The 26,032-nt window shown below is 40.3% G+C and overlaps 2 protein-coding genes across 2 annotated transcripts in view; one reads left to right on the top strand and one right to left on the bottom strand.

Annotated features, from left to right (window-relative positions):
* Nucleotides 1–26,032, bottom strand: part of Timeout (circadian regulator timeout) — a 102,751-nt gene that overhangs the window by 43,001 nt on the left and 33,718 nt on the right. The window lies entirely within an intron of this gene.
* LOC143905200 (uncharacterized) lies at nt 19,236–24,226 on the top strand. Its single transcript, XM_077420430.1, has one exon. It carries the CDS (start codon nt 19,552–19,554, stop codon nt 22,321–22,323), a length of 2,772 nt encoding a protein of 923 aa, XP_077276556.1. The 5' UTR covers nt 19,236–19,551; the 3' UTR covers nt 22,324–24,226.

Here is a 26,032-nt window from a genome sequence, read left to right as displayed (position 1 = left end):
AAGACGTTGTTGTAGTGAAACTCACGGTTAATTTTACTTTTCGTGTAAATTTCGTGTCAAAATATGGCGATGTGTAATTAAATCTAAAATAATTGCTGTTCGGCAGAATCCGGAAATACAGCGCTTTAACGCATACATATTTATATGCTCAAAGCTCAGACCCATTAAAAACACCCCCCGTCTTAAGCTCTAATTGAAAAAAAGCAGACCTAATTGTGAAAAATGGTTACGTCCGACTCCCTTTTACTTAAGAGCAACTCATTTTCCCCGTCATAGTCGCGGCGCTTTTTCGTCGGTTGAAGGATAAGAAGCGTGTAAAAACGCGCGCTCGCGAGATGGAAAGAAAAGATTTCACGATTTTTAAGCGCTGCGGAAAGAATCTAAAGCACAAAAAATAACAAGCTTTTAGATATCAGTGATTATTCGCGACAAAAATTCGCGTTTAGATTTTTAACTGCAGCGATATATAAATAAACTATCTAATTGTAAGTATATTTTCTTCTAACATCTAATACACTTCTTCCCCTTTAAGTTCCCCTTTAACCTAAATATCTCCTTCTTCCTCTTCTCTGATTACTTACATCAATGTATAGATATTTTTAATAGTGAGCACACATGTCCTCGTATGAAAGATATAGATGAACTACTTTTGTCTGTATCAAGCTACTAAAAATAAAATAGCTTTCACGTCGCAATATACATACGCGGATTTCGCGCACGATGGCAAATCGACTGGTCTCAGTGATGGAATAGGAAAGCGAGCAACTTTAAAAAGAAAGTACCGCGGGGATCATAAATCGAAAAGCTTTTCCCTCCGCAATAAAAGTGCGGCAGGCCGTTTTTCAGGAATGGATCGTAGATCGCCTATTGTTACAGGGGCGCGTTTCAATACCTAGGTGAGCTTCATGATCCCCGTAATAACACCCGGCACCTTCTCGTCGGTTGTGTGAACCGGTATACTCCGGTGTTGCGTGAAGCGTGGAGTCCTGAGGAGTTGCAAGATCGTACTTTTCCGTACTCGCCTCCTTCGTTCTTACGCGTCATCTCACTATCGTACTTTCGTCGTTGCTCCTCATAGTGTCCTCGAGTTATCTTTCGTTTATGAGTTAGTGTATTTTATCGCAGGGACGTGTTTCTCTCGTAAATTCCAACTTTCCAACGTACCCTCGCCAATGTTGGCAGACAAGATGGTGTACTTGCTCTTCGTGACCGGATAAGTGCGTCCCTGTAATCCTTCCGCTATATGTGCGCTTGTAGGTTCAGCAGGGAAGAGACTAACCTGACAGCGCAGATTTGCCGGTATAGCGCTTGGTAGCATTCACCTAAATATTCGAAACGGTCAGCACGCCAAAGCGCGGCTGACACGCAATCTACTTTCGTACTAGCCCAACATGACAGTTATCGAGGTAAACGCGTCCAAAAGATTTCGTTAAGCTTAAAAAGTTAAAGCATCTATTTCTGTAAAAGCTTACGCAAAAAGATCCGGGGCAAACTTGGATAATATTACGAGAGCGAGCTTATTGATCTATATAAAATTTATGCAATCGATTTAGACCGTTAAGCTTGCAGAAAGAGTGCTAATTCAGTTAAGGAAATTCTGAGATAATCAATTTCTTTTTCTTTACAAATTTAACCTTATTAATCCAATTCTGTTATATCTTATGTAAACGAGATAAACGATTGCAAAATAGATTCTTGATTTATATTGCGGTGATAAAATAGTAAGAAGTCTCACGACATAATTAGTAACTAAAAATAGATTTTTACTCTTTCAACTTTAATCAATATAGCTTAAATTCCGATGTCAAGCGTATAGATTCGATCTCAGCTAAAAACTTTCTTAATTCTTGTCACAATAAAGCTAGCAAGACTTTCTTTTATTACAGCTCTTAGCAAGGAAAATAAAAGAAGGGTAGGGAGCTATTTTTTCTGGGGGCTAATTAACTTTTCTTTTATATCCCACATTTTTGCGTAATTTGTACCTGGAATATCCGCCCCTGCAGAAAAGCTTGGAAACGTTTTATGCGCATTTTGATTAATTTAGGCAAGCAGCTTTGTCGTTACGTTTAATTTCCTACTGCGCAGCGTTTTCAACGATAACGTCGATATCGCGACAAACTTGCATGAGTTCCACCAATTTCACGATGTATATGACAAGTGTTTCGCGTAACTTTTATAGGACAGTTACGCGACACTTTTCAGCGACATCATAAAGTTGCGAAGGTAATGCGCTTTTCCCGAGTCTGCCAGGTAACGTGCCGTAACATACCGTAAACCATGTTGAATAACATTTTCGTTTCTTATTTGCGAGACACATAAACCTTAGAAATACACAAACGTCAACGCAACGATACCAATAATATCTTGATGAAGCGTTACGACACTAAATTATTTTCGCCCCATCGACTTCATATTATATTTGGCAAAACTGTTGCACAAGGTGTTGCGAAAATATTTCAGTGTATTTGAAAGGTAAGTTGTGCATATTAAGAAAACAAAAGGAAAACGTTTCTCATTTTTAATCGAAACGCAAGTAAGTAAGGAATCGATTACAATTTTTACCAAAAATATGGGCACATTTTACCGGTTAATAAAGTTACTTTATTTCCGACCGGCTAATAACGTTAATCGAATGCAACGCGTTGTCAGCTCGAAAGGATAATTACTTTGTAAAAAATAGGTGCTCCCATACATGTGCCGACACAATTTTTCCTTCTTCGTTTTGCTGCGGGACAAAATTCATCTTAAAGTTTATCTCAAGCATTTTAGTAATACTTAATATACTCTATATATTCGTTCGTAGAGGTAACGCTTTGCGTCGCGAGAAAAGCGATATGCGTTTCGCGCAATATTTCTCGCTCCCTCAGCCCTGTCATTCAATTATCTCGCATGGATGCCACCTCAGTGTGGCGTTCGTCCGGGGTGTCGAGCGTGCATGGTACCGCGTGCGCGGCAGCGAATATAATTCGTCATAAATTATTAAAATGCCGCACAAATATTCACGGCACTTAATTTAAATGCAACATATTATTTTGCAATGGTTTAACATGCATGCTCGGCATAAAGCAAATAATCGTGAAAAAAGAATATTAAAGAAAAGAGATTTTTTTAAATCATTGTATATAGCTCTGCAAGCTGCAAATGTGATTTTAAATATTTTTAAAGCACTCTCTCGGCATCTATAGTTCCATCTGATATTTCCGAAAAAAGGAGAAACGCGCGCAAAATGATTCTATTCAGATAAGTTTGCATTTTCAAGTTTCTCACGCAGACATTTCTCTACCGACAAAAAGACCGTCCTCGCGACCGGGCGTAAAAACGGCCAGACTATTTCGCCGTATTTGAAAGAAATAGTGCAACGAGAGTACAAAAAGGGGGAGCGTGAGCTTTTCACTTAAAAAGTTTCGCTTAAAGAGGGTCTGGGGACGTGGAAATCGGCAGGCGGAAGGTGGAAAAGCGGCACCGTCAGAATTAGATTTTAGACGGGGCGCCGTTTTCCTGGCGTGGGAGAAGAAGAGACTTCCGCAGGAATAAAATAGCGTTATCGAAGGTGGAGGTATTTTCGAGGATACGTGGTCGAACAAATAACGACGCTTGCTTGCGGACGTAGTTACGGACCGACGGATAAACGGGCTTGTGCATATATACATGGTGTTACCGAATTTCGCAGATAAGATCTCTGACCAATTTCAAACTGATCTCTCCTTGGCCAAAATTTAATTGGATGCCAGCTTCTTTCGCAACATCTTAAATTTTCAACATTAGATGTTTTGATAACTGAATGGCAAAAATTGCAATTCTATATTTTAACCAACTCGACTTGAAATTGTACGAAAAACCAGATATTTCCCTTCTCTAAAGTTTAATTCACCAACAATCACCTGAATTCCGAATTGCTTATAACTCAAAGTACTGACGTCTCGGTATTCTTGTTCAAGCGAAATCAACTCCGAAGTGGTCAGCGGAGTTTCCAAGTTTGGCGACCCACTTTGGAATCACCCTGTATGAACACCCGCACATACATATATGTGCATACGCGTACATAGAACGTATTGGGGTAAACCGCCGGTGAAAACCTCGAGGAAGCTGTTAAGCTCCTGATCTCCTTTTCGCCCGACTAAGTGGATACACCTGGCCGAATGGGCTCGTTTCGGATACAGTGGACCTTTTAAGTTAAGCTCTACCTACAGCTTCATTGTGCCAGGAAAAGACCAGGGGAGAGAAGGGGAAAACCGGGGAGAGATGAGGCGGGCGTAAAAAGGGAAAATGGAAGATGTCGGGGGACACGGTACACGAAAATCTACTATACCAACAAAAAGCGCGCGTGACTCTTTCTGAAGTTACGGCATTTTAAAACGGCGCGGCGACTCCGAAGGGCCGGCAAAAAATTCTAAAGAAAAGAAACCCACTCTCGGGAAATGTCACGATGTCGCGTAAAACACTAGAAACCTCATTGTCGACTCCGACTACTTAACTTCAACCCTTGTCGCGCGACAAACTAAAGTTTACACACTTACTGGGAATTCCCAAACTGGGTTTGGAAAGGAAATTTTAGCGCGATCGTTCGATAAATTTGTTATATAGCTAATAAGACCAATTGTAAAACTTAAACAAAAAAAATGCACTTCCCTAAAAATAATCGATTTGATTACCGCTTTCATAACTTATACGAACGGAGTACGCAGATTAAACTGTCTCCAATAATTTCTGTCACAAAACACTCGCAGTCTCGGATAACGTCCGGCAGAAAGGCGCTTAAAAGCCAGCGCAGTTGGTTCCAACTGGCGTCGTTAAATCCACGTAGATACATTCGAACGTGGTCCGTGATGAATCCACGGACAGATGTGACCCTGAGCTACGGATCGGTCGTAGATGAGCCCATGAACAGATTTACTCCACGAGACAGCGAGACACGTTTTGTCCACCTGCGACCACGCGCGTAATCTCCCTACCGGAGATGGTCATAATGAAATTCCCAATTCGTTAATTAAAGCGCATCGCGGAAAGGGTAACGCGATACGCGACGGAGTACGCGCCTGAAGGGCGGACGTCGGTGGTTTTCATTTGTCACAAGATTTAATTGTAGCGTGCCAGGGGTAGTTCTCGTATGCAGATCAGGTCAATCAGCATGACTCAGCGAACGACTGCGTGTAAACTGGTGTAAACTCGGTATCGCGCGCCGTTTGTCCGCTGTTGTTACCGAACAAAAGAGAAAAAAAAAGACAAAAATCCACGCGCGCATACGTTGGCGGTGGACAGTCGGGCCTGTTTTACATTCCCTGCGCGATCTTGTTACGCGGGTAACAATCCGCATCGACGTGTCGAACCAAAATGTGGTTTGGCAGCTCGGAACTGCGCAAAAAATTGTTCATAAAACATGCGATCAAAATATCTACAATGCATGGCGCAAGTGAATAAACGAAGGAAGTTTCTTTGCGAACATATGTCGAAAAAAAAATTATTGTCGAGTTATAAAGTTTCCGGATTTCAATTTGTAGCTTCTTCCCTCGATGCTGCACATTGTTATTGAAACAACAATAAAAACGATATTTGTGATACGTAAGAACACCATCCATTAAAATACTTCTTTAGAAAAGGGAATTGAACTCGTAATCGCGATATTCTTCCGTGCGTCAAAGGCCTCTCTCTCTCTCTCTCTCTCTCTCTCTCTCTCTCTCTCTCTCTCTCTCTCTCTCTCTCGGGAGTATAAATTAAATTTTACAAAGAAGCCCAAGAATTAAACGTTCGTACCTTTTCATGAAAATAGAAACTCGAGAGAAGCGTAAAGACACCGAAGAACCGACAAAGAAGTTTAACGTTTCTAAGCTAACGTACAACTAATACAAACTGGTGAAAAATTACTTCGTAAAATCGTCAACGTTTCAATAAATTTATAGACAATTGAAATTTCGCAGAAATTAAGTCGATGTAACAATCATTGTGTTATTATGACAATCGATATTTGAAAAATAGTCACTTCATAAAAATACGAGCTTGCGAAATCCAAAATGTCATGTAAATAAGAGTGATGATTTTCTTTGAAAAGAACTCGAGATATTTCTAATGTAATTTCGTGGATCTCGCCTTGATTCGAGGATCACAGTCCAGTAACGCAATAATACATCGCGCCATGACAGCGCAAAAACATCGCGTCGCATATACGAGATGCGCGTGAAATACTTTGAGGTGCAAATCAAGCGAGCATGACTTCGTAATAGTATCTCGCAATGCTGGCACCTCGTTAACAATTGACGCGTCTCCCTGAAGAACCAATTGGCGGTTCTGTGGCATACTACGACGAACTTCGACGCGACCGCAATCAAGCCTAGGGCATGTACGTGTGTCGACTGCAACGGAATAAATGCGCGATCCGTTGGTCTCCACACCAAAATTCTGTATCGATTTTGTCAACTTTTCGTAAACGCAAAAATAAGTAGTAGACCTGAAGAAAAAAGTCGATTCAAAGCTGATCAAAAAATAGGTCAATAATGTCGAAAAATCTTAGTAACACATATCTCTATATCTAACATTTATCATTAAACAAAAATCGTTTCTTTTTTAACAGCATTTTGATGTATTATCTTGAGTAATAAACTTGTTCGATGTCCTATCATCATATTACATAATCCGATGTCACGGTGCATGTCCTACTAAATTTAAATAAGGTAATGCACTTTATCTGAAGTTGCGCAGTGCCGCGAGACGACAAAGTAACAGAGCAAATATGTGGATAGCACGATGAAAATGAGAACTATCATCTGTATCATAAAGCCGCAACTAGGGCGTAGAATGAATTAATTTCAACTTTAACGCGTCGCGTCCAGAAAAGCTTGGAGGAAGTCGATGTCACCGCTACACGCTGCCGTGAGAAATTTACGCACCTAAGCGCATTTATTACTTATGCATATTACTGTGTCGAGCACCGGATACTCCTTACGGTCATTTACGTGAACGGTCGCATCTTTGTCTTAAGCTCGAGAGATCATAGAGATTGATATGAAATTCTCTCGCGATGTATCATGTAATATACATAATAATTGTTAATATCTCAATAATTGTAATTATCATTTACTTTCACACGTAAGAAAACGTAACAAGCTAAGTACAATCTAAGTTTCAAAATTAAGAGAAATAGCAAAATGTAGCCTCCAAGAGCAAGAGAAGCAGAAAATAATAAATGAGATGTTTTGAAATATGCAACGCGGTAAACGCGTGACGTTCAGTGCCTTACGCAAATTTTCGTTTCTGCATTCGTACCCACAGATAGGGTTATATTATAAATGGTTACGCTGAGAAACAGGAAATTGCTATAACGTTGCAACGAAATCCTATTGCGAGGGTGCGCGTCTTTGCTTTAAGCCGCGTCCCGAGGTTTGGCGGTGGGATTTGCATAAGGGCGAGAGTGGATGTAGCGCCGTACAATTTTCGTTTCATCGTGGGTGTTTACGTATTCTATAACTTCGCCTAGAAACTTCCCCCGTGTGAAATTATGATCAGCTACAGGCCTGGATTCACTAGCAGTGTTCTATATATAAATATTCATATAGAAGCGAGCGTTAAACATATTTCTGCCAGAAAAGACACGGTGATTTTTAATTTTCTCAACTACTTAATTCTCTTAAGTATGTTCGTCTGAGTAGTGCGTAATATCTTCAAACTTAAATGATTTGCTCTACAGATGTTGGAATAAAGAACGGTCTAAACATCGTGATCGTGTTCAAAAAATTACATGAAAATAATATATACACATATAAAGGTCTCTTATTTAATTCGGTACAATTGCCACAATACTGCTCAGCAATTAAACCTTGTGTCAAATTCATGTAATTTGCATTGTCGTGTATTTAGACTGCCTCTGCCTCTCTCTCTCTCTCTCTCTCTCTCTCTCTCTCTCTCTCTCTCTCTTTGAACATTGCGTAACATAATCTCGCGCGCGTATGTGTATATTCAATATATATAATATTGAAATATTCTAGGAGACATATTTGTGTATGTCGCAGCGTATCGACTGGTGTTCTACTAACGAACAGACAAATATCCAATTCCATTACGCGTAGAATTTCCAATACCTGCCGGCATATCGGATACGTATGTTGATCGAGTAAGTTTGAATATACTTACTGAAAGCACTGAAAACTAGGTTGGCATTCGGGCTAGGTAATAAACGACCGTCTCCCTATGTAAACTGCACCACCGACTATCTGACCATATGAAATTGTTATTATTGTCGAGGGAAAATGCTTGTTATAACTTAGACAATGCGGGAACAATGGACGGAAGCCAATGGCATGCTGTGTTAACCGGATACTACATCTGATATAACACGGGTTTATGATTAAAGAAATATGCACACTTACGCACTTAATAATTTATATTGTATTAACGTAAAAATGTATATTTAGAAAACGGTATTAATCTTCAGATTATTTCCAAATTAATTAAATAAGTTAAATAAACCTAAATAATCTTTTAACATTATAATTAATCTATAAGATATTATATGTTCTAAAACAAAATAAATTAATTAATACATTACATATTTTAATAAAGATATTGTATATTATTAATGCAGATATATAAACGTGTTTCTTGAAAATGTTTAATTTTGTGAATAATTCAAATTTCAAGTATACAATAAGTCGAATTTGACAAAATTCCACTTCTCCCTAAATTATGCTTGAATTTTTACTATTTTCATATTCTAGAAATTATTTTTAGCTGTTTTATTTCGAGCTATCTAATACTCGTACAATTAATCGCGTTGGAGTTTTCAGAGCATAGCGTGAAAAATATCGGTATCGCGTTTAACGCGTTTTAATTTAAACTCGCCAATGTTCTTTCAATGATCGGCCAGATAATTAAAAAAGCTTAACGTTTCTTTCCTCTCTTTTGCGTACACCACGATCTCTACGATCTCGTTATATACGAACGGTGGATTATATTAAAAAAATTTTAATTAAAAATTTGACCCGCTCGGATGAATTATGGATGAACAAAACATCCTCGTCAATTAATTACAGACACCGACAAGCTAACGAAAAAAAACTTATGTATCAGATAGTTTGTCAGTATGTCGTTCGTTAAAAAAAAAAAAAAAATGTATTGCGAAGATCGCTGCAGTCTAACAAGTAGGATGCAGAACTAAGTATGTTAAAATTAATGGTCGGCGAAACTTCATCCTCTGACTTGTCGGAAAATATGCGTAACAGAACCGTGAGCGCGGCTTCATCCTGCTCATCGTCGCATGAAGCCCAGCTTATACGTTAATACCGTGCAATTTATTAAATTGTAATTCTAAGGATATATTTTATCTCGCACGTGCGATATTGCCCAAGTGATACTGCCCAAGAAATCTCCGACGCTGTTGCGCGAACCAACGCGACGAATTTTATTACTATGAAACGTTAGGATAAAACCGTAATCTAATGCATTGAAAATCGTGTCCCAATTCAATTTCGTTGTCACTTTGCGTCTGTCGGCCTGCATTTAAACATAACCGACCGATTTCACCGGAAATTCGACTCGTGCATAGGAAATACTGCATCACACGTTATACACGATCAAAAATTTCCTCGAAAAAAATATTTCAGTGACAATACAACAATAGAGTCACATTTAGTTTCTCTTTCTTTCGAATAGAGAAGAAATGTGACTATTCGAAAACTTGACCCAAGTTATTAACTGACAGTAGGTATTACATCTTTATATTTGCACGACTGTGCACTTAGCAATCCAATGATATTATGGAAAGACGATAATTGTCTATATATAAACTTAGATTTCCAGAATTACAAACTACAATATTATCTCTGTGTCAAGAACAGTAAGAACTTTGCTAAAAAATAAAAGAAAAGAAGACAAATTGCCCGTAGCAACGAATTCTGACAAATTGATTCAAATCGATCGTTTACGAATATTAGTTTCGTTGTATTTTACCTCGAAGCATTCGAGTCACTTATAGAGCTAAGATTTATCTGACGTTCGAACAATTCTCCCTCACCCGTGGCTCGTGTTCACCTATTCGGGGACTAACAATGCAGAAATGTTGCCGAGCGAATCGCATGTTCCAACGACATCTAGTTACAACATTCCCGACGTGAGTCGGTTTCGCTATCTGCGTATTTCCCAACGACTACCGATAATGTTTCCTCGGGATGTATTAGACGTAGTGTGCACTGTATTTGGCAAATGCACACTTCCTACATTGCACGGCATGTTCTATTTCTACCACATTATATCTCAACAACGGTCCTAAATCGAGAGCCGCCGTTAAGATACCGCCGTGAAATCGATTGTTCTTCAACGGAAACATCCAAGCTAAAAAATTCATATATAAGTATTAGATGCAAATCATACTTGCGTAAAATTCATGAAATAACATTGTTCTATCTCCCTTTCTCATTTCTGTAATTCGAGGAGTAATATTTGAAGAAAAGTGGTGCAATTAATAATTCCAGAAATCAACGTGCAAATTCTGTGTATGTAAAAGAATGAGGTTTCCATGTGAACGTGAACGATAAACGCGTTATTGTAATTTGTTTTTTCGTCTTCAAAATTGGTGCCTACAACTATGAAATACAAGGCAATGCAAATAGCGCAATCTATGTAAATGTGTGAGAACAACGTTACGCGTATTTCCATGTGCTGCAGTATTTGCGCACTGCCAGGTAACCACCAATGACGCTTTCTCCAAATTGTTCTCGACGTAGCAATTACGTAGCGCCAAACATCATGTTTACATTGTAATTTCCCTCCTATGCACGCAACATTGCGGTAGACACGTTTAAATTAAGCGAAAAACATTTTTTAATTAAATCATACGTTGATGAAAAACGCTTAATTTCGTCACCGTGTAGCATGAATCGGGCAATAATTTTAACGGATTATCCGGTAAACACAACTTTTTAAAATCATAATAAATCATCATGTAGCAAGACAACGTTTAAAAATTACAACATTATAGTATGGTATCACGAAACTTGGAGACCAAGCGAGATTGCTGCTTTATGTGCAAGTTCAAACCGCCAGAAACGCGTCCCAAAAGATCCATCAAGTAACCGACGACCGCGAAATGGCTCTCGACCAATCTACCGCTGAGATCAGGAAATGCTTGAACGAGGAAACAAGTGAAAAGCAATTTGTAAAATCTATCTTTTTCCCCTTAGAACTGTACGCTGATTGTACTGCAGAAATAAAAATACAGCAATATACCCTGGTAGAAATGTATGCAGTTTTCCTAGATACCCTTCCAGTTACTGTCTATAGTATTACTGCAAAACATCTTCGGTATATAATATGTATTATATACCGCTACTTTTAGTAAAATATATATTACGCATGAAAGATTTCCTGCATTATGACTCTCATCAAACCTCAACATTTTACATTTAGCAATAAAATATTACTAAGGAAAAACGTTACATCTTGATTGGAATCCCAAGTAGTTTTACTTCTCAGTTATTAGACAGAAATTAATATAACTGTCCAGTAACTGCTAAAAAAATGCATGACATTTCTACCAGGGTATATGAATAATTTATTCCGGATATTTTTCTGGAAATAATAAAATACGATTATTTTTAAAATAAAATATTTCAAGTATGTCTACAATTTCCCGACCTCATTACAAAGAACTTTATTTTTCTAGATCCTTTCCGCGATATAGTGCACACGTTATATAATTGTTCTTTCAGTAATGCTATACGCAAAGGTTTTTTTTATGTTATATAAACTATTTTTACACAAAAACACAAAATTTAAAAATAATATCGAAATGCAATATCTTCTGGCGCAACAATTCAGGATTTACAGTAAAAACAAAAACTGGATAGTTTCTTTTTCAGAGAATATCGAGCTATGCTCTCATATTATAAAAAAAATAATATGCTCGATTGCACCACAAAATAGTCATGTCTCTCTGAAATTTAGCAACCATTTTTCAACTTTTTTCTATTTTCTTTGATTGCTTACAACTTATAAACTATAATATCTACTCACTATTATAATCGTATAACTGCTATTATTATTACAAATTGCCTGTCAAATTTCAAAATATCAATATTAATAATCAATAAATAACAAAAGTGTAAAAATCATGTTGGATAGAAATGCGTATCGCGTGAGAAATACAGAAATATTAAAAATAAAAGTACAAAGCAGTTAAATGCATTTTATACATAAAGCAAAAAAAATAGTGCTATCAAAATTCATTCCAGGATTTACTGGACGTAATATTCGCCATTGTAAAGAGGCAAAAGAAAATGCTTCGGCGCGGCAAATGGGCATGGCAATACGAAACGAGAATAATACCCCGTCGTGAGAATTCGATGCCAGCGGCAGCGCTGCATTCAATAGCATGATTCACCCGGTGCTCTCAATTCTACAGATTCTGCCAGCGCGGTTGCGCGAGCCGCAAAAATGTAAAATACCGGAAACAGCGAATGCGCTTGCGAGCGAATGAAAAGAGAAGAGGTCACGAAGTTCGGTGCAGAAACAGCAGAAACACGCTAAGAGTAGTTATTATATGAACGCGTGTAAAATCGTACACAAACATAAAATGTCTTTATATAATAGTAAGTATAAAAACATAAAATAAATACAAGTAACAAGTAATACATGAACAACCTTAGAAAGCTCAAAAAACTACTATACCATAAATAATGATATAAAAGATCATTTCTAAGTACGTGAAAATTGCAACATGTTACTATTAATATTGTTTTATGATAATACGAGTAGAGCTCTTACATGCGCCTAAGAAATGTGAGAAAGCTGTTTTACACGACCTAATTTAAAATATTCTTTATTCTCTATTCGTTTTTATTTCAGATACGTAACTTTATTTTTTTTTCTCGAATTCTCAGAGACCATATGTGTGTATTCATGTTATATTTTAAATACGTAATTTCATTTTTTATCTTTTCTCTTTCGAGTTCTCTACGACCGTATGCACCCCTTGCAACCACGCTTGGCGCGTCCCTATGGAACATAGAGGGTAGAGGAGGAAGATTCAACTCGTACGCGCGTACACGTTTAGCTGCAAGAACAGCCCTATACCTCCTGACACACATCTCTCTGCGCGACCCGCAGTTTTCCTTCTACCTTTTGCCTTTATCTCCGAGCCATTCCGCCGCTCCTATTTTATCCAGAGATATCAAATGACCCCCTAGACACCTTTGTTCTCTGTTACTCATCTCCGGGCACATTTATATCTGTCTCGCGTTCCGGCTGCTCCGGATCGTCATCCGTATTACACGTGCTAAAATCTGCGCTCGCTCGCGTAATAGCGTTACATTTATTAACGTTGCGATCTAGCTACTAGCTCATTGGGACGGGAGAGCGTCGCAACACTGATTAGAGATTCAAGATCTTATAAACCCCTAAAGCACACCATCCTCTGCGCAGTACCTGATACTTCAGACTAAATTAATGTTTTTTTTAATCAAGTTTTCACGCTAGTTTTCGTGGGGGGTATAATGAAGCATTAGAGATCGATAACTAGATCTTAAAGTAATAAAATATTATTACGCGCAAACACGTGAGCTCGCTCAGATGCTATAACAAATAAGGTTCCTTTTTTTCGTTATTCACGTCATAAGGAGCCTGTTGATGCTCCTTTAACAACTTAATAAGGATCTGACGATACCGGGATTTTATACGTGTTTTACACGAGACAACGATCGTCGTTGCACCAATACCATTACATTGCACGGTTACGACACTTTGCGAAGCTAGCTTGCAGTCGCAAAACCGCGACTTGCTATTCGTTGCTTAGCGCTTCGCGTTCTTTGCTGCTTGACTTCGTGTATCGAGATAGTGCGGGAGGTGACTTCTTGCCCTACAGAATGGTACGCATTAAAACTCCATCTCGGTTACGACAGAAGATCCGCGCGCGTCGTATTTCATTTGAACAAGATCGAAGTTGCTCTAAAGAAGGATACACAAACGTACCTACCTTTTACGATAGCAGTAGTCATTCGCATTCGATCCTTAACAATGGCCAAGCAATTCGTTTCGAACGAGAACGTCTGAAGTTGTACGAGCGAATAACTGTGGTAGGATGTATAAAGAATACGTTGTGCGGGAGTCAACGTTTACGAGTCCACCCGTTATCGTCCTTCGCCGTGACTTCCTGCCACCACGTAAACCCCCAGCCCAAAAAAAAAAAGACTTCGATGTGTTCGCCACCACGTCCTCGTTCCTTTCGTTCCCGTCCAACCGCGTTCTACTTTGAGACCAGGAATTTTCTATTTCCTTGGGTATCGCAAGATCAACGCGAATTCTTGGAATTGATGCCGGGAAAGGGTGTTCCTGACTTTTAAATTGTCTTTATCAATCCTTCAGCAGGTGAGGCGTGTGAGAAATTGATATCGAAACAACAATCAATGACGTCGCGCGAAAACGTGCGTTGAATTGAAACATGTCCGGTGCACTGAAAATTATTCTCATTTCCAACTTCTTGATTGTGTACACACAACCCAGTACAATTAGGTTCTTACAGTACAAGTGCTTCTTTGAACTAATGGCGGATTAAGTGCTCGCGCAAAAGAGAAGAAAGACTTTCTCTCGAGTAATGAATTGTACGTAAATATCCCGGGGACAACTTGGAAACTTTTTTTCCCTTCAAACGCTGTCGAGTGCTTTAAATATTTATAGAAAAGTGGCTTCGCTTAAGAATCTATCTGTGAATATACACAGAAAGATTGAAAGTATTTGCGATCGCACTGAGAAAGCACACTAAATTTTCTCTCTTGCAGCCATAAAAACATCTGTGCAAACACAAAATTTTGCATTTTACTAAATTTCATCATTAAAATAAAAGTAGTCTGATAAAGCACTTTGAAAAATTACAAGACAGATGCGTAAGTTAATTTTTCGTTATTAATAAAGTAATAATAATTTTTTTTTAATTTTCAAGATTTAGAAAAGATCATCCTTGAATTTCTCTTTAAAGAAATCTAATCAAAATAATCCAATTATGCAATTTTTTACAAAAATTATTTTATTGTTAGTAACAGCATAAGGAATCGTACGTTTCATATTAAACAAGTGTAACATCTTCCCTTCATTAAAAAAATTTATATATAAATAACTTGAAGTGTAAACAGAACTTCATTGCTTCGTTGCAGCGCAACATCAGTTGAATGAGAAGAAAAAAAATTTAGCGATCCACAACAAACAATACTTTTGAGAAAACAACAACCACAGCATAACCAAGCAGCTATGACCAACGTAGCTGTATAACCAAATTTCAATGTGACGCACATATCGATGAAAATATTCCAACTTAACACAAAGACGTAAAATAAACTGGAATAAATGTTTGTAAAAATATGATACGTCGATTCAATCATCAATGCAATTTAGAAAAAATAAAATAGAAGAAAATATACATCAATTCTGATACTAAATTGTTATACTTTAGAATCATCTATTATTAATAAATGCTTCTCATCATACAACGAGAATTTTGAGATTAAACTTATATGCCTATTTCAAAAATTTTTGCAACATTCTACGAGAAAGAAATGTCAACAGAAAAGGAACGAGCACACAAAATCGGTGACGGAGAAAACGATGCGACTCCACGTGTCTCCGACACCCTCGGTGTCTCTTCGAATACTCTTTCCCGCGTCTCTCGGTTCTCTCTCTCTCTCTCTCTCTCTCTCTCTCTCTCTCTCTCTTCCGCTCTCCTCTCACAAGAAGAGACATTTGGTGCAGACCATTACCCCAGTCCCGGGTGCCATCGGCCATCAGCAGCGCGTTAAAGCCGCTGCAATTACAAACTCCGACAGTCTCATCCCCTTTATTCCATCCCGCGCTCCTTCGTCCTCCTTTCGCCGCTCGTTTCCACATCGCCCCTGCGTTCCTTCCACTCTTTCTCTCATTTTCCCTTTTCGGTCCCTCGCTCGTTTCTCTCGCTCCCTCTCTTGCGCCACGTCGCCGCTCACCGGCCCCATTTACATTTGCCCGCTACTCTCGTAAAAGTAACTTTGTAACCCGTGCGGGCAGTAGTATCCGAGCCAGGATTCCGTCCTCTATTCCGGGGAAATTACATGTCGGTCGGCACCGCAGGCTCGAAAGAAAATTTCCCTTATCAAACGCGCCGCTTTCTTCCACCGTCCCGACCGTCCCCTACCGCATACTGGATGTCCACTTACACTCAGCAATCAACCCCTTCCGCGCGTAAAATGACACGCACACGAGAAACACGTGTTAAAGACGTATTGTTAATTCTATGTCTCACGTAGCTAATGTCCTTTATCAAAGTGTAGTGAATAAAAGTGAAAAATGTGACTGACACGAAAAATTCCAGCGACGCAATGAAACGTACATATTTGCACGATTTTACTAATAGCATACCTCGTACTTACATTTATCTCTCAAACATTATCAAAATAGAAATATTATCAGCAAATAATTTTATATACGTTTTTACCAACCGCAATTGTAATTATTGATAACTCTATATTCATGTATTATTCAGTCTAATAATATAAAATAATCAGTCTAACCAATAATAAATTGCTAGAAATGCACAATCATTTGTTGCAAAGTTATGTTCCACTATGTGACGTGTTTTTTCGTATCTTAACTGAAATCTTTAACTAGAACGATCAAATCGGTTTTCGATATGCTTGAAATGCCGTACATTGAAATGCCGTATTTGAAATATCGAGAGTGCGCAATAAAAAAGTTGCAGAGATACGGTAATACTTAAATGAGCGAAGAAGTTTGTGAACGTTCCAGCATCAGATAGAGTGCTTCGTAAAATCGTTCAAAAAATACTGGAATGGCTGCATGATCGCAATGTTTACTCGTACCTCTCGAATGCGACGTATCAAACCACTCTGAAAAGTCGGAAATTTCTGGTATTCGGTGAAATTGTCGCATCGCAAATGTCGGGCCCATCGATATTCTATGGCCGCTTAGAGCGATTAAATCATCGCGTACAACTGTCGGCACCGAAGTAACGTGGATTTTTCAGGTCAATTTACAGAGCACTTAATCGGAGATGACCATGTGTAGAGTCAATGTTGGCGCGCGTAATGAACTTACATCGCAAACGAGAAACAAGGTGTTTTTGTACAAGTAGACTTCTTCGTCAGACAGTTTTTACATCCGAGGCAATTTAGAGATGAATTCGTAAGATAAATCTACGAAAATATTTTGCCAAACGCAAAACTTTCTAATGGAACGCTACATTGGCAATTAATCAACAAAATATGTTTTATTTATATTTTTCCAGTAGGTATTTATCTCATCCATGTCTTTTACAATAGCATTAAAATAGCATGATCCATTACTTATACTTCTTTCCACTATGGTGCAACCGCATAGATTCGGTATAATAGATTTTATTTCTGTAGTATACAATATTTATGTATCTTTCATACGAAATGCCATCGACTGAAATCTGTGTCGTATTTCTGTATACCGGACACGTTTATTCCAAATCCATCTATAAAACGAACCACGAGATTTTTCCAGGGGCAGGCGACGATTGTTATTCCGTCCCAAAAGATCTCTTATAATCGATGATTTATCTGCGGGTTCTCGCGAGGTCAAGCAGATAACTGCTTTAGCTTTTGTGCTTCTTTCACGCCGATATCCCACGATAGTCACGGACGCCGTTTCATCGGACACCGTGGAAAATCTCTCTTTAAGTCCGGCGGCTCAGGCATTTAACCTCGCGGTAATGGCAGCGGTGTCAGTGATCGGCGAATCGATACAGTATATCGAAAACGCCGAGGCTACACCGAGATCATTGCGGTTCGATTGCTCCAGCAAGTAATACGGTGGTGCCGCAGGGATTACGGACAGAGAGAGATACGAATTTATGGAACCCGAAAACGTTCGTGTTCTCAGCGAACTAGACGCTGGATACACACATATGTAGCATATGTACATATGTATATGTATCATACTCGCTCTCTTTCATTAGAAATATCGGATATATGTATAATCGAGTCGCTACAGTCATATCAATACCCACAAAAAAAGTCAAAAATATTCGCGAGAAATGTGCTGGTATTAAAGTTCATCTTGTCAGCAAAAAAAGATGAACGTGTTACGTGCGTTATAATGAAACGATTGTGCATTATGTAACAATGCCAGCGAAAAAAAGCTCCTTTAGAACAATAATATAATAATTTAATAAAATTTAAGTGAGAAAAAAATTGTGAATAGGTATTATATCATATAGTGATAATAATGTAGCGCTAGGGCGCGTAGGGATACGTGGCAAGAGATATTATCTGACCTTTCACCTTATTTCGTGAGAACTGCATCTTTACACCTCCGTAACCTCGGCACGCGAATCGAATCTAAGAAAGCCCACTAACGGCTGAAACTCATGAAACTGTCGGCGAAGTTTTAGTTGGATTAGTAACTTAGTGCGTGCTTATTGTCTTAATGAGTATCTATAATATTTCCGGGAACGTGATCTTCGCGGTTGTTTCCAAGGATGAGGATAAACCACATGCGCTAGCCACTTGGCTAATTGTGTCGCATTAAATATTCAAGTAAACAGAAAGATACAACACGACGACTGATTTGTGTAGTAATTCAACATATTATTTTACATCATATATCTGACGAATAATAATAAAATGTCAACAGACATGGATAGAATATTTTACCGTTCAAAAAATTCATAGAACAAATGACAAAAATGACAAAACTGCTTCTTTTTTAATAAAAACATTAGTGCTTCGTATTTATGACTTCATTACGATGTTAGAAGTAATATTTGTAAGATTATGGCAATTTAGAAAGCGATAATAGGCCAAAATGGAGCCAAATAGAATGGAGTAGTGTAAGGGAAGATGAGGAAAGTTCGTGAGGCAGTAGCCAGTCGGCCGGTAGCAAGGGTAGTTGGTGAAATCGTAGGATACCGGCTCTTCGCGTCACTATGCTGTCAGAGGACGCAAGCGCGCTCGCGCCCATCGAGTTCGAGAGCAAAAGCGACGGCTGCCGGTAGTGGTAGCGATGGCGGTGGTTGTAGTAGTGGTGTTGGTGCTGTATATGGACCGGTATATAGAGGGAAGATACGGGGAGGAAAGGGGTGGAACGGTTGTAGGTGCGGCGGCACACAGCCGAGTTCGGAGACAGAGGGGATTGGCGTTGAGGGTGAGAGTACGAGAGGGAGAGAAGCCGACGGAAGGGTAGGAAGACGAAACGCGGGTAGAGGAGAGAAGAGAAGAGGAGCGATGTGGAGGGTGGCGGGTGCAGCTACGAGTCGGGAGCCGCAGTGTTTGTCAGTCCTTCGTATGGACATCACGTTCGACGAGACTGATAGTACCCGCCGGTATTGGCATCCGTATATAAACCGTATAACGCTTTTGGCGGCATCCATCATCGTCGATAGCCACTAACGTCGATCGCGCGTCAATTTCATCCCGTAGATGAACCCGCGGTTGCGGCACGCGCCCCCGCGATCTCCGATATCGTCGTCTCGCGCGTCTCGTCACTCTGTCCACGAGCGGGAGGACTGCGCCGCGAGGTCCTTACGGAGAGTGGACGAGATGTGAAGACGTCGTCTTGGAAGCGATGTGGCTTCCGTTGGTGCTGCTCGCCTTGATGGCGAGCGGTTCCGCCTGTCCGGATCTCTGTGAGTGTCATCAGAATGACGCGGAGAAAAACGACGCGTTGGCTTTGCTGGACGTGACGTGTCGCGGACGCGTACCCGGTCTATCGGAGTTACCCGCGGTAGTGAGAAGTTTGTCGGTGGACAGCGCCAAGGGACCGGGCGTTGATGTCCTCCTCGACGAGCTGGAAGCCGCCGACTTGGTGAACGATCTCGGGATGAACGGTGCTTCGAATAATCTCAAGACAAACGACACGTCGGAGAGGAACGATACGTTGTCGTCGGAGGAGCCGATGGACACAACAGAGGTTCTACCGTATCTGGTCGAGTTCACGGTGACAAATTGTTCGTTGGTGTCGTTGAACGCGTCGTGGCACGGTCTCGAGCGCTTGAAGTCGTTAAATCTGTCGTGCAACAACTTGCCGCGAGTAAGGGACGTGCTGGTGATCCACGCGCTGAATCTAAGCGAGTTGGTGTGTCTAGATCTGTCGGACAATTCGTTATCGAATATCAGTGTCGGTTCTTTTAGGACGCTCGTCGGGCTCGTGCGATTGAGTTTACGTAAGAACGTGATCGGCACGGTGGACGAGGGCGCGTTTCGCGGTCTCGATCGATTGGAATTTCTCGATCTATCGGACAACAGGTTGGCGGACTTGCCAGATAGCGCGCTCACGCCGCTGTACTCCTTGCAGAAACTCGATCTGAGCGGTAACCAGCTGCAAGTCCTAGGCGCCAGGTGGTTCGAAAGTCTCGACAGATTGAGGGAACTCGACGTTTCGCGAAATGGATTGGCTAGGGCAGCCTCGGGAACTCTGCAACCGTTACCGGGGCTATCTATTTTAAGGTTAGCGGAAAATCCGCTAAAAGAGAGAGACGTCTCTCTACTATTAGGCACCGGAAGAAGATTAGAGACGGTGGACGCGTCTCGTATTGGACTAGCGCGAGTTCCAGCCGCTTTGACGAGATCGGTCAGAGCACTCAGACTCGCTGGTAACAGATTGACTACCATTCGCAGCGGTGACTTGGATAGCTATCCTCTGTTGCGTATGTTGGATATCGCCGATAACCGTTTGAAGTATATTGAGAACGACGCTCTGGGAAGGCTAGAGGTTTTGGAAGAGCTCGATCTATCTGGAAATGCACTTTCAAAAGTACCGGGTAGTTTACCGAGCAGTCTCGTGACGCTTAAGTTGCATCGAAATGCGATAACCGCATTGAAACTCGACGATCTCAATGGTCTGTACAATCTGCGATCGTTAATATTGAACGATAATGCCATCAATGAGATCTACGTGGGCGCGCTCGGTCAACTGCCTTTGCTCGCCGAGCTGGATCTATCCGATAATCCTATCAAAGCGCTATCAACTAATACTCTAAGTGGACCGAGTAATCTGACGAAGCTCCGAATGTCAGGTCTAACATCGCTTCAACGACATCAGGAAGAACAAAGCGACATGGCATTTCCGGTGCCAACTCCGGAGCATTTGGTAATGTTAGATGTGTCGCGCAGTCCGGTTCTCGCGGGACAGTTACTGGCGGATGATGCCGCATTGTCCGCATGCAAGAGCCTCATAGAGCTAAATCTCTCGGCGACGAACGTCAGCACCATCAGATCCGACGTCGCGTACATGTTGCCGCAGCTGCGCGTACTTAGGCTCGAGAAAAACATTTGGAACTGCACGGAGGATCTTTACTGGCTGGGCGAGTGGATCAGACAGCACCGCGAACCGAATCAACAGTACCAAACAGCGCGATGTTCTAATCCACGGAAATTGGCGGGATTATTTTTGCACGAGTTACCGCCGCCGCCAAATTTCGTTTCGACAACCGCGGGAATCGTCACGACGACGACGACGACGACGACGACAAGCACTTCGGTTACCCTATCTGTCGTCTTCACGCTCGAACATACGTCGAATACTGATCAGCCAAACGTCACGGTGTCTTCCAATATCGAAGATACGAATTCCGACGACAACGTCACGGATCTTCTCACGCTATCTTCGGTAAACGCGAAAACCGAATCGAAAATGGTGGCTGACTCGGATTTCCTTTCCGCCGCGGAAATCGTCACCGCAACGACAGAACCGAAAAAAATACTGCGAGTCTACAAGGCGCCGACGTCCTTCCGTAACGTATCGTCGTCAATCACGTCGTCGACGCGGACGAGCGGGGATAGAAAGAGCGATAAAACAAATCGTATCTCAATGGATCAGAATTTAATCAAGCACATCGTCGTTCCGACCTCTCAAGCACCGAGCGACCCCAAGCAATCCATTATGAGAATGGAAGACGCGGAGTCGCGTTCGCAAACTTTCGATAACCGGTCCGACGGTGGGGCGCGAAAAAACGGCACGATGAGCAAAGTTGCCGCGTCAGGCGTCGGCGAGATCTTCTCGTCGGAATCTTCGAACGTGGAGAGGAAAACGATCGAGAAGCACTCGGGCAGTGTGAGCAATGCGACCAAGGCAAACGTGGTGTTGGATGAGCGCGACTCGAAGACGATAGCGGAAGAATTGAACAGTCGAGCGACCGATTCCGGTGCTAGAGTGTCGGAGGCTTTGTCCGCCGGCGCCCATCCCGGAATGTTGGTGTTAGTCGGCGCGGCCCTCGGCGCCGTCGCGGCGCTGACTGTTGTACTCTCACGAAGGGCCACGGTGCATCGGACGGACAGGTATCATCGTCACGAGAACATCGAGGTGCACACTCTCACGCCTACTGCAGAGCTTTGGTGACCAGAGTCGGAGCATGTCTGTCTGTTCGAGAGAGACAGGCGACTCGACATCGAGAATCACGATCGAGAAGCGTCGACGCTGCCTCAACAATCAACGAGCCCACGGCTGATCGATGTGTGTTTGAGGAAGATCCTCAAGTAGCCCGCAGTATCGACGATCGGAAGCGTGCATCCTATGTTTCGACAAGATCTAAGTGGATCTGTCGAGGAGAGGTACGATAACTGAAGTGTTAATCAGAAAGTTGGAAGGATTCTCCTGACTGAGGAAACCACGGGGAAAGGACGGGCGACTAAACGTCGAAGTTGGGAACGAGATATTCCGAGCTAATCCGTATCGCTTCGGAAACCGCCAATACGTCGCGGATTACGGCGAGGAGCAATATCGGAGAAAATAAGAAATTATTCGGACGTGACTTAAAACCTCTGCAATCCAAAAACAACACACAGAAGAAGGACAACTGTCGTGAGACTGTCGTGACTACCGAAGATTTGCAGTGCAGTAATTAGGGACAGATGTTCACATAAATTCGAACAGATCTAAAATCCACAACAGATAATATAAACAAGTGTTACTTATAAAATCAATCTTTGTAATCACGTATCTGGCTTATAGAGTTCTTTGAAAGTCGCGTGTGACTCAATATGTAAAGTCATCCAGATGTCGATATCGGTATAGTACCTATCTCGATGGAAAGAATACCCGACGTCGACACTGTTCAAACTCCATCAACGGAGGAGATGCAGACGTCAAGTATTGTAACCAAGACGTTAAAAGCACGAGGGAGAATCACCGCGTTATTTCATATAAATTCTGACATATACAAACACATCCGTGTGCTGCACATGTCGTCCGTCGGAAAATACTGGACGCGCACGACGAACAAAAAACTCGGGCAAAAACCTGCGGGCGAAAAATTCGGCACTATTTAGATATACATCGCGGTGGATCGGTATCGCGCGAAACCTCTATGTCCTTCGTAATAAATGCCAATTGTAAAAGAGAAGGTATGAGCAAAAGCTATGTACAGAGTTATTCGCGTGAGAGAACTCTAAACCCGTCAAAACCTTCGTTAGTGTTTGATGTCTTCTGATTTCGGTATCGCGTGTACGCAGGCAGGCATCGCAGACGTGTCACAATCGAGTGGCAATAACCACAATAAGCGGGTTTAACGATTTAGCTGATTGGCTTGGAGTCAGACCGATAAATTGGACACAGTGACAATAATAATGGTTACACGCCGCGTCTCAAGAGCTTGACTCTTCGCGGTACGCTCAATTCCTGAGGAGACTATATTGTGACTGAAATGAAGTGCGAGTGTATTAAAGTAGGAAGCGAGCATAAGGCTAGCGAAAGGTAGAAAAACGTGGACGTGGTAGAGATGCAGGTAGGGCAACGCCAAAATGCAGAATATAGGAGATGAAAAATTCGCGGTGGCAAATAGTATGCTTGAATAATAAAACCAGACGGAAAGCCAGAGAGAGTGCTAGACGGAAGAATTTTTATCGAACGGCGTGTGTGTGTGTGTGTGTGTGTGTGTGTATGTGTGTGTGTGTGTGCGAGAGATCGAAAGAATCGAGAGAATCGAGCGTAAGAGAAAGAGAAAGAGGGAGATTAATTCGAGGAATCCTTCTCGAATGCAGGATGTACAGAAATATTGCTTCCGTACTTAATTCCATTAAGCTTGATGAGCTGTCAAGACTTCTCAACAAATACAAAAATAAAAAAAAGAATGTGTGTGAGAGAGAGAGAGAGAGAGAGAGAGAGAGAAAGAGAGAAAACGAGAACGAGAACAAGAACGAGAGCGAGAGAGCAAATAGACAAAAATAGTAAAGAGGCTAAATATTATCTTTCTTAAAATAACCAGTGTCAAACCGCTATAATAATAAACCGATGTACAAAGATGCATGTTCGTCGATCTTTTTTTTCTCTTTGCCTTCGTCATATTCTTGTTTCCTTCATTCTTTGTGTAAGTACTCTGAATATACATAATGTTATATATATAATGTTTCATAACAAATAATAACAGAATATTCATATATGCATGTTTTTAAAAAATTATTTTTTAAAAATATACTTTATAGAATTACTAATATGTGCGTGCATAAAAAAACATATATATGATTTTCCTTTTATTCTAAATAAAATAAATGTAATCTTAAAATAACAATTTTACATTGTATAAGTTCGTGTGTGTTAAACTTGTATTTTTATATTAGTTTGGTTATAACTTAAATAACTTTTGTCAGATTAATCATCAAAAATGGACATTGAAGAGATTAATATTTATCAGTAAATATCAATATACTGAACAGGTAAGTAAATTGATATTAATTGCTTTCTATACGTGGATATGGTTATTACTATAATATGTCTCTAACATACCGTGCTTTATGTTAACTATATAGTGTTGTCAAAAATGCTTCTCTAAATTTTAATGTCAGATATTATTATCGTGCCTGACATTTTTAAATTAAACCATTTTTCGTTACAATTAAAATAATTTTTGAAACATAACATTATAAATCGCTATCTGTTCAATACATCAATTAATCATAAATTAATAAAAAAAAGAACTTGATGATAAGAATATCATTTCCTCTGTCAGAAAATAAATGTCATTTGTAAGCTTTCTTTCTTCATCAAAATTAAATTTCGATTATTAATTAAATAATATCTAATTATATATGAGAACAAATAATGTTCTGATGCATAAAAAATATTTGCTTTTTTGCAGAGATAAATAAACTCGTCTGCGTGTGTGAATTGCGTATTTATCTTTGCTCTTGCAAGATTTCAATTATATTCCGATTCATATCAGTTTCTCACAATTTCCCACATATTAATTAAGGCAACGCGGAGCAAAACAAATATTTATCGCATTAATTATAATCCGATTAACTCCAGCAATAACCACAAAAATATTCCTGCTATATATTTCACAAGATTATAATTCAATGCATTGAATAGAATTATTAATTAATTAAATATATATAAGTAAAATTTACTTCGCAATAATTATAATAATTCCTTGTAGAGTAGAAAATGAGCGTGCATAAGTAACAGTCACTTCAAAATATATTATACAATGGATTCTACAAGACTATAAGATTATCTAAAGACACTAAGGCTTCATTGCTAAATCGCAGGATCTTGAAATGACGCAAATGTAATTTTATAAATAACTCGAGAACCGTTGCCGCTTTACAGTATATGCCTGCCGGGAAGTTTCTGAACAACGATAATAATGAGTCAAGGCGGCAATAACGAAAAACGATACCTAAGAAGCATTGAATACAGTGATTCTGGAAGATGGGCAACCTTGAGCCGTAATTTAAATTTCCTATAAAATAACTCGTCGTAAGAAGTGCAACTAGGAAATTTAATCACCGTATAGTGGCTCTCGGTTTATACCCCAGGGCTACGGAACTGACAAATTCGGTAACATCTTGCAGAAGTTCGTTATCCCTACTCTGCCTTGTACCGCCGCCGATTTACCGAGACGCCCATATTATTTCGTAATATTGACTTCATCGATGAAAAACAGTATCCAGTTTAAAACTCATCTGCATACCGATTCCAACGCAATTATTCTCTTCACGCGCGAATATTGTATAGTATATGTGTTATTGCACTTAAACAGCATGGCGAATGGTCCACCAGGAAAATCATCGAAAATAAAAAACGACGAGGAATTTTCAATATGTCGCGT

This window comes from Temnothorax americanus, unplaced genomic scaffold (assembly GCF_048541705.1).
Source record: "Temnothorax americanus isolate GAGA-0224 unplaced genomic scaffold, ASM4854170v1 Scaffold6, whole genome shotgun sequence".
Taxonomy (NCBI): domain Eukaryota; kingdom Metazoa; phylum Arthropoda; class Insecta; order Hymenoptera; family Formicidae; genus Temnothorax; species Temnothorax americanus.
Note: the sequence above shows the minus strand (reverse complement) of the source record. Positions and strands in the feature narration are given on the sequence as shown.